Source organism: Abramis brama (assembly GCF_963993115.1).
Source record: "Abramis brama genome assembly, chromosome: 15".
Taxonomy (NCBI): Eukaryota; Metazoa; Chordata; class Actinopteri; order Cypriniformes; family Leuciscidae; genus Abramis; species Abramis brama.
In genome coordinates, this window is record NC_139977.1 from 37,116,611 (window position 1) to 37,126,030 (window position 9,420).

Below are 9,420 nucleotides of genomic sequence, written 5' to 3' on the forward strand. Positions count from 1 at the left end.
TATTTCAGTGTATATTGATGAAGATGATGATGAACACGGCATGTGTCTCTTTATAAAGTTCTCTTACGAGAGGTTCTCTCGTATTGCGTAAGTAGCTTACGCTTCGGGAAAGTTCTCTTTCTTCGAGATCTGAAGCCAAAAAATTATCCTTAATTTTGCATTTATTGTCAACGCAGTGCAGCAGCAGGCAGACCAAAGCAAGCTGTATAAGCGTGCTCATTGGCTGCCAGGCGGCAACTGCTTAAGCCTATCAGTGAGCCCGGTGTGACGTCACACCCAATGAGGGCGCTTCGCGCCCTCCACACCCTTCTAACCGTCAAGAAGGGTGTGGCCAGTGTGTATATATTGCGGGCTCACAGGCTGAGTTCTGATTTTCTTGTCTTCAGCGAAGCTCTTCGCATCGCTGGATCTTGAGAAGCCGCCGCCGTCGAAACCAGCGACCAGCAAGCCTAGGACAGCGCCTGAGGAAGCCGGCCGCCTTTGCCGCCTTCAGCCATCCGTGCCTGCTACGCTATCCGGCGACATATCCTTTTATTACTGCTGTGTGTGTTCGCCCTGCGACACACACTTTCTCTCACTGTTCTAAAAGAGCACGAGGCGTTTTTGTCAAAATACCTCGTTTTTCCTGCGGCTCGTGCCGCGCCCCGCTCAGCAACGGAGACCGCCACCTCTTCTGCGCTCTCTGCCTGGGCCGCGAGCACGCCGCCACCGCACTCTCTACGGGCGGCTGCCCCGAGTGCAAGGAACTTTCAATGTCGACCCTGCGGGCTCGACTTGAAGTTTTCGACCAAGCTGTCGCTCCGCCTGTCCCTGCCGGGCCGCGCAAGAAGAAGCGCCGCTCGCAGAGACCACCGGAGACTGTTGTGACTGAGGAGCTCGCCGGAACCTCTCCCTCGAGCTTCTCTCTCGCCCTCTCTGCCCCCCCTCCCGGCCGCTCAACCGCCGGCTCTCGCCCGCGCCGCCGCCGCGTCAGGGGATGAGGCGAATGAGATAAACACTCTCCCTCTGTTCGAGCCGCGCTACTGCGCCGCTCACAAGGGATGGCAGAAGCGGATGGTCTCGGAGCGAGCTTCCTCTCCCTCTGTTCGAGCCGCGCAAACTGCGCCGCTCACAAGGGATGGCAGAAGCGGACGGTCTTGGAGCTCTCTTTACGTTACAAGAAAGCTACTCCGTCCTCGCGCGTCACTCACCGGCGAAAAGGAGAACAGAGTGTTTTCGTCCCGCTGTGGCCGGACCTACCTCCATTTCTCAGTCCCCTCTTAAGTTCAGGCGACTGGAATTGTTCATATCGCAGTGTACGAGCCTGTTATAAATACACGCACGCCTGCAAGCAAACGCCGTCACAAGACATGACGCTCTGTTATATGCTCGCTCTAACCGAAAGCTATTGTATTCTCCCCTGTGGCTCAGTGGCGGAATCTTAGACTTTCGCGCCAGAGACCCGTGTTCGATCCCGGCTCTCGCGGCAGTAAATAATTTATGCTGTTCGCTTCTCCGAGCTCGCGGCCAGCTTTTCTTACATACAGAAAGCGAACCCGCTCTCCCCCTTGTTGGGCCGCGCAGATTGCGCCGTTCACAAGGGATAACAGAGCGGACGGTCACGAGCAACGTTCAGCGCGCGCGCGCCTCACTCACCGGCGAAAAGAGGAGAGAGAGTGTTTTAGTCCCGCTGTGGCCGGACAAACCGCCAATTCTCACACATTTCTCAGTCCCCTCTTAAGTTCAGGCGGCTGGAAATATTACTATTGCAGTAAACGAGCCTGTTTTATACACGCACACCTGCAAACGAACATGAGGTCGCTCTCTTATATCTTCACGCTAACTGAAAGGTAATGTGTTCTCCCCTGTGGTTCAGTGGCAGAATCATAGGCTTTCACGCTAGAGACCCGAGTTCGATCCCGGCTCTCGCGGCAGATAAAAATTTATGCTGTTCGCTTCTCCGAGCTCGCGGCCAGTTTTTCTTACTTACAGAAAATGAACTCGCCTCTCGTACCACTCCTACTCATGGTGCTCGAGTATTTATGAGCGTCTAAACACGAGGGAAGAAAAGCTCGCTGCGGCTGGACCACTGTCAAAGCTTCACGCTCTGTCAGTCCCCGTTGCCACGGCTACTGCAGATGTTTACTTCGCAGTCATCGAGCCGGTATATCTACCCGCTCGCCTGCGCGCAACCACCGTTCTCACGGCGACCCAGAGAAATCTCAAATGAGCATAATGTCTGGTTGCACGGCTCACGCCGTATGTGTTTCAAATGCAGTGAATGTGCCCACGTTTCCGTGTTCACCCCTGCACACAAGCACTATAAATCCCGTGTTTCTCACAGAGCCCACTCTCACAAAGCAGGCAGAAGCCGCTCGAGTGTTAAAAGTAGGTCACGTGTCCACCTCACCGTGCCCACACCTACTCACTGCCCGCTCTGTCACACGGCCTCTCACGACCGGTCATGTTTTAAATGTAAGTCCTGTGCCCGCCTTCTAGCGCTCACACATACTAACGAACATTTCGCCCCGACGCCACCCTCGCGCGTCGCGCCTCACACTATATGTTCCCCGTCCAAGCCGCCGGGACACCGTGTGTAAAACGGCCAGCTATCGCTGCGTGCGATCCGCCGTATCTAAGCACCAAGAGCGCGCGCGCTGCGCCCACCCCTCCGTTTCGAGCTCTCGAGCCCGCGACGCGCGGCGATCAGAGCCCGGAGGCCATTCTGCCCCTGGCTTCACACTCTAAAGCGTGGGAAGCTATTCCAGGCGCATCAGAATGGGTGCTAAGCACAGTAAAAAAGGGCTATACTCTGCAGTTCGCTTGCCGCCCCCTGCGCTTTCGGCGCGTACCGAGACGAGAGTGAATGGAGAAGTAGCACATCTACTTCGAGCAGAAATAGCTACACTTCTGTGCAAAGGGGCTATAGAACCGGTTTCCCCTTCTATGAGCGAGTCGGGCTTTTACAGCCGTTATTTCCTTGTTCCCAAGAAGGACGGAGCTCTCAGACCAATTTTGGATCTAAGATGTTTGAACAAGGCTCTTATGAGAAGACCGTTCAAAATGCTCACAACCGGGCAAATTCTCGCTCAAATTCGCCCGAGGGACTGGTTTATATCTCTCGATCTAAAAGACGTGTACTTTCAGATCCAGATAATACCCCGTCACAGGCCATTCTTGAGATTCGCCTTCGACGGTCAGGTATATCAGTACACCGTCCTGCCTTTCGGCCTGTCGTTGGCACCCCGTACATTTACGAAGTGCATGGACACGGCTCTCGCTCCCCTGAGGGGTCGGGGAATGCGAATTCTGAACTACTTGGACGATCTGATAAGTCAGAGGCCGAACTCATCGCCCACAGAACAGTGCTTCTAAGCCACCTGGACAGCCTGGGGCTCACGGTCAACTGGACCAAGAGCTCATTAGTGCCCAGTCAATCAACCTCTTTTCTGGGTTTGGATCTGGACACTGTGGCAATGACGGCCCGCCTGTCGACACAGCGCGCGCGCTGCATTCGACACCTGGCCGCGTCCTTCCAGCCGGGCAGCACCGCACCTCTCAAGACATTTCAGAGGATGCTGGGTTGTATGGCTTCAGCTGCAGCAGTGCTTCAGCTGGGTCTGTTACGTATGCGCCCGCTACAACGCTGGCTGAATGCCCGAGTGCCTCACAGAGCCTGGGCTTCCGGCGGCATTCGAATCAGAGTGACTCAGAGCTGCGTTTTCAGCACTGAAGCCCTGGTTAGCAGCCGACTGGTACCAGCGGGGAGTGACAATGGGAGCCATCTCACACCGCAAAGTTATCTCGATGGACGCTTCCACCTCAGGTTGGGGCGCTCTTTCGAGGGCAAACCGGTCCTTGGCCTGTGGTCACACCAGGAGAAATGCCTCCACATAAACTGTTTGGAGATGATAGCGGTCGAGAACGCGCTCAAGCGCTTCCTCCCATTCATACAGGATCACCATGTGCTAGTCCGCTCGGACAACATGTCCGTGGTATCCTATGTGATCCGACAGGGCGGTGTCAGATCCAGGAACCTGTGCAAGCTGACAGAACGCCTTCTCGTGTGGGCTCACCGCTCGTTGCGCTCGCTGAGAGCCGCGCACGTTCCGGGCCACCTGAATGTCGGTCCAGACAGACTGTCCAGAGACATCATTCCCCCGGGAGAATGGTCCCTGCAACCCCAGACAGTCCAGTTTCTCTGGCGCCTATTCGGCAGAGCGGAGGTCGACCTCTTTGCGTCGAGAGACAACGCTCATTGCCCGAAATGTTTCTCGAAAAGCGAGGACGCGCTGTCCCAGACCTGGCCCAGCCTCCCGCTGTACGCTTTTCCCCCGATCTCCCTGTTACCACAGGTTTTAACAAGGATCAGGGAAACACAGCACCCAGTGCTCCTTATAGCCCCGCGCTGGGAGAACCAGATTTGGTACCCAGAGCTGGTGAGGCTGTCGCACTCACCTCCATGGCCGATCCCGGTGAGAAAGGATCTCCTCTCTCAAGCCGGTGGGTCAATCTGGCATCCCCATCCGGAGCGATGGTCTCTGCATGCATGGGTAATCAACGGATACCCGTTGACCTGCCAGAAGGGGTCGTGAACACAATCACGCAGTCTAGAGCTCCCTCCACGAGACGGCTCTATGCGTCTAAGTGGTCTGTGTTCTCTAAATGGTGCGCTACTAAGAGCTTTGATCCACGCACATGTGGGGTTCCGCAAGTGCTCTCCTTCCTACAGGAGCTGTTGGAAAAGGGCAGGTCCCCTTCCACGCTCAAAGTGTATGTGGCGGCTATTGCAGCGTTCGCTGAGGCGACGCGCAGCCGGGCATTCGGAAGGAATGAGCTTATTATCCGTTTCCTCAGAGGAGCCAGGCGGATGAATCCCCCGCGGCCCCCCTCGGTTCCTATCTGGGATCTGTCCTTGGTCCTGGAGGCCCTGAAGGCTTTTCCTTTTGAACCGCTTGAATCTGTGGATCCTAAGTACCTTTCGCTCAAAACCGTTTTTCTGATAGCTCTGTCTTCAGTAAAACGCGTGGGGGATCTGCACGCGCTATCTATTAGCCCTGCATGTCTTGAGTTCGGACCGAATGACTCTAAAGTCATTCTCAGACCGAGACACGGGTATATTCCCAAAGCGATTGGTACCCCCTTTAGGGCACAAATCATCTCCCTCTCGGCTCTGCCAATATCCGATAAGGGGGACAGTGATAACCTCCTATGCCCTGTAAGGGCGCTGAGAGTTTACATCACGTGTTCCGCCGCATTCAGGCGGTCCAAGCAGCTCTTTGTTTCTTTTGGCGGACGCACCAAGGGTCTCGCCGCCTCGAAACAGCCTGCCCAGGTGGATAGTGGACGCGATTGCAGCAGCTTACGCCTCCAAACACCTGCAGTGTCCTTTGGGTGTCAGAGCCCACTCCACTAGAGGCATGGCCTCTTCGTGGGCCTGGTCCAGCGGAATTTCTATTCACGATATTTGTATGGCGGCGGGCTGGGCCTCCCCATCTACATTCGTGAGGCTTTATAACCTGGAAGTTCCCGCCCTGCAGGCTAAACTGTTATCAGTATAAGTGGCATGTATGCTGCCCAGTCGCTTATGCGCAGACTATGTCCACATACTGGTTAATTTTCTGGTTGGCACCAGGGGAAGGATTCTTTTCCACAAATAGACCAGTGTTTCTGCTCTATTCCCTTTCCCTATACGTGTTTATGCACTGTGTGGGCACGCGCTGCCGGCCACACCATTTCCACTGATGTATACAGACCGGCTATGCCGCTCTATCATTTATGTGAAGTGAAGTGCTTAGTACAGGTGTGGGCCCGACCGGCCACCTGTTTCAACGTTATGTTTTTCCCCGGTCTCCCTGGGATTCATGTGTTGGATGCTCGGCGCGCACGGCGTTGACAATGGGTTCCCGAAGCGTAAGCTACTTACGCAATACGAGAGAACCTCTCGTAAGAGAACGTACTCGGTTACCTAATGTAACCTCGGTTCTCTCTAGAAGAGGGAACGAGTATTGCGTAACCTGCCGTGACGCGCCACGAGCTTTTGCGCTTCAGACTATGAAAACCAGAACTCAGCCTGTGAGCCCGCAATATATACACACTGGCCACACCCTTCTTGACGGTTAGAAGGGTGTGGAGGGCGCGAAGCGCCCTCATTGGGTGTGACGTCACACCGGGCTCACTGATAGGCTTAAGCAGTTGCCGCCTGGCAGCCAATGAGCACGCTTATACAGCTTGCTTTGGTCTGCCTGCTGCTGCACTGCGTTGACAATAAATGCAAAATTAAGGATAATTTTTTGGCTTCAGATCTCGAAGAAAGAGAACTTTCCCGAAGCGTAAGCTACTTACGCAATACTCGTTCCCTCTTCTAGAGAGAACCGAGGTTACATTAGGTAACCGAGTACGTTTCTTCTGGACTCTGGAGATCCGGACAGCATCTTCATTCATAACAGAACATGATGAACTAATGTTTCCAGACCTTCAATCTTCATCAGAGAACAAACCAGCGGGAGAAATCAACTGTGTCCGTTTATTAGGCTTTGGAATAAGTGTAAATATTATAAGTGTGTAAATGCTATTATATTTTCATATAGTTAAAACATTCTATTTATGTAATTAATTTATACGTTTATTTATAAGTGAAATACTGCATTTTCATCTGGTGTGACAGTATTGTGTTTTCCATGTTAAATATGATCCTCCTCATGTCAGTTTCTCTGATACACACACACACACACACACACACACACACGTTTGCATCATTTACTTCTGCTGTTTCTGTCATTATCTGCATTATGTGTCATTTTGTTTTCCCCGTTTAAGGTTCTTTGTCTAAATCAAGTTCTTCATTTCTTTGACACATTTACTGTAACAGTAAACTAAAAACTGAATTAATCATGGCAGTAAAAGTCCAGATACAAACACACTATTATAAATAAACTGCATAAAATGATCAGTTGTGTGTTTGTACTAAAGAGATCTGAGTATAACTTACAGTCTAATCTCACAGATTATTTAAAGTGTGTGTTCACCCATTAATGAAGTTTCTGTCAGTAATTACTCTCCATCATGTCGTTCCAAACCTGTAAGATATTCGTTCATCTTCGGATCTCAAGTGAAGATATTGTTGATGAAATCTGAGAGGTTTCTGATCAGACTATTGTTCATGCGCTGCAGAAAAGACAGAGACTAATCAGAGGCCAAGCATTAAAATAATAATAAATGTGTAATGTAACGCATTCAGGACTGCAGAGATTTCTAAGACATTTATGTGTTAGAAAACAAAGTCTCTGAAGCATGTGTGAGAAAACCTGTTTATCCAGGAGGGTTTGAGACAAAAAATATATATATATATATATTTCGCTTGACCATCCAGCAAAACTCACTGAGACTCACTGGTGATATTTATTTCTGATCTTTCTGCATGACTTTAATATGTTTAGAAGGAGAGGAGGCTCGTGGCCTTCGGGTGTTCCTGATGTTCATGTTCTGCTGCAGTTGCAGAGTACATATGTATGTGTGTGTGCAAAATATATATATATATATATGTGTGTGTGTGTGTGTGTAGGCCTATGTATATGTTAAACAATTATTTTAAAACTAAGTTGAAATAATGCAGGCTAACAGCTTCAACAAAAGCAATGACTATCGATTAACAAGCTCGTTGCTCACAGTAAGACTGTCTTTAGTTTAAAGGTTTAAAAGTTATCATTAAAAATCATTTTCCCAGTGGAGAATATTCGGTTACTGACGTCACCGTGACGTGAGCAGCAGATCCTCAGATCCTCAGATCCTGCAGAGCTTCAGGAGCTTCAGGTTGTGAGGTGGAGCTGTGGATCATGATGTCCAGCACTTCTTACAGAAGCTCAGTTAGACTGTGATCTGAGGTATTCAGAGGCCAGAGCAACAGCAGTGTGTTCACAGGTGAAGTGGATCTTATAGCAAGATAAAGCGCTAAACACACACACACACACACACACACACACGACACACACACACACTGATCAGCAACATGATGAAGAGTTCAAGGTGTTTCCCCGGCCTCCTAAATTCACTAGATTCCTCATCTTCATATCAGATCTATTTCTCCTCTGTCTCTGATCTGAACTAAAAGCTTTTGAGTTTGCAGTGAAAATCTAGTTGCACCGTCTAGTGGTCAAACACAGTAACACACTTTAATCTTCCGTTTCTCGAATTACAGTTTTCTCAACACTTTCTCAATACTTTGGTCAGTCAGTCTCTGTGAGCTAAACTGAGGATGTTCATGTTCATGTTCTGCTGCGGTTGCAGAGAGTTTGTAAAGTCCACTGTGGATCAGTGTGTTTCTCAGCCTGATGTCAATGAGTGTGTGGCGCCGAACTCTAGATGACAACCTTACATGTAAAAACAGAAGAGGTCGTTTGGGAACAATGAAGCCTGAGAAATATTCTGTGTGATAAGTTAAAATAAAGTTGGTGTTCAAAGTTCATAGACTTACTTTAATCCTTAAGTTTGTTCAATTACAACAATGACATGTAAAATTGTTGTGCAGCAAAGATTTATTTTCATGTTTCTATTATCAGGTCACAGGTCATGCTGAAGAGGTTCCAGTGGTACTGAGATGTGTGTCATGTATCTCCTCTGTGGGAAAGTACTGTGCAACCATGTGACATTATTGATTCAAAGCTCTCACTGCTGTACCATGAGCTTCAAGACTGTCTGAGCATGTCAGAACACATCAGGACACATCAGGACACCTCCTCCTTTACTCTGTAAACCCGAGAGATGTTGTTTGTCACAGGATACATGAATCTATTACATGAAAACTGTGAATAATACAGTAACAACTTACACCTTTACTATGATGTGTAAATATTTCCTGCTAATAAAGATTGAGCAGAAAGAAGAGCTTGTGTTTGAATGTAAAGTGTTATTGTGTGTCAAATGTGGGTCTGTAAAATTATTAGAAAACATGAGATTAGTTTCCACTGTTATGCTTATTAATAATCAGCTATATATTTATTACAGACAGACTTACCCCACAGATATTTTTATATTGCATGTTAAAGGGGTCATATAATGGTACATGCACTTTTACAAGTTGATTGTACTGAAGTGTGTGTTGGCAGTGCCTGTACACAACCATCATAAAATGATAAAAATCCATCCAGTGGTTTTATTTTTAATCTCCTTGTATGTTTTCCCGTCTCAAATCAAGCCGTTCGATTTTGTGACATCACACGATCGGACGCCCCGCCCACGATTGTTGATTGACAGCAGCGTTTCAACACAGACCCGCCCTCGCTCGTGATAATTAATCATAATCAAATTATGATTAATTTTGTAAAAACAAAGGTCAGCGGTCTATTAGACCCATTTCAATTTGCATATAGGAGTAATAGAAGTACAGATGATGCTGTTATAGCCATAACACATTTTATAGGCATTTAGAGAATTCTAGCTCTT

The 9,420-nt window shown here is 49.2% G+C and overlaps 1 protein-coding gene across 7 annotated transcripts in view; it reads left to right on the forward strand.

Moving 5' to 3' along the window:
• Positions 1-9,071, forward strand: part of LOC311096814 (uncharacterized protein) — a 367,324-nt gene extending 358,253 nt beyond the window's left edge. For 5 of the 7 annotated variants that reach the window (XM_084136211.1, XM_084136209.1, XM_084136208.1 and 2 more), the window contains exon 4: positions 9-6,928. In XM_084136211.1, the coding sequence (XP_083992337.1) occupies positions 3,006-4,574 (1,569 nt within the window). In that variant the 5' untranslated portion in view covers positions 9-3,005 and the 3' untranslated portion in view covers positions 4,575-6,928. Of the gene's footprint in view, positions 1-8; positions 6,929-8,537 lie in introns of those variants that run through there. The other 2 variants (XR_014609110.1, XR_014609111.1) reach the window with 2 other exon arrangements.
• Positions 9,072-9,420: the final 349 nt, after the last annotated feature.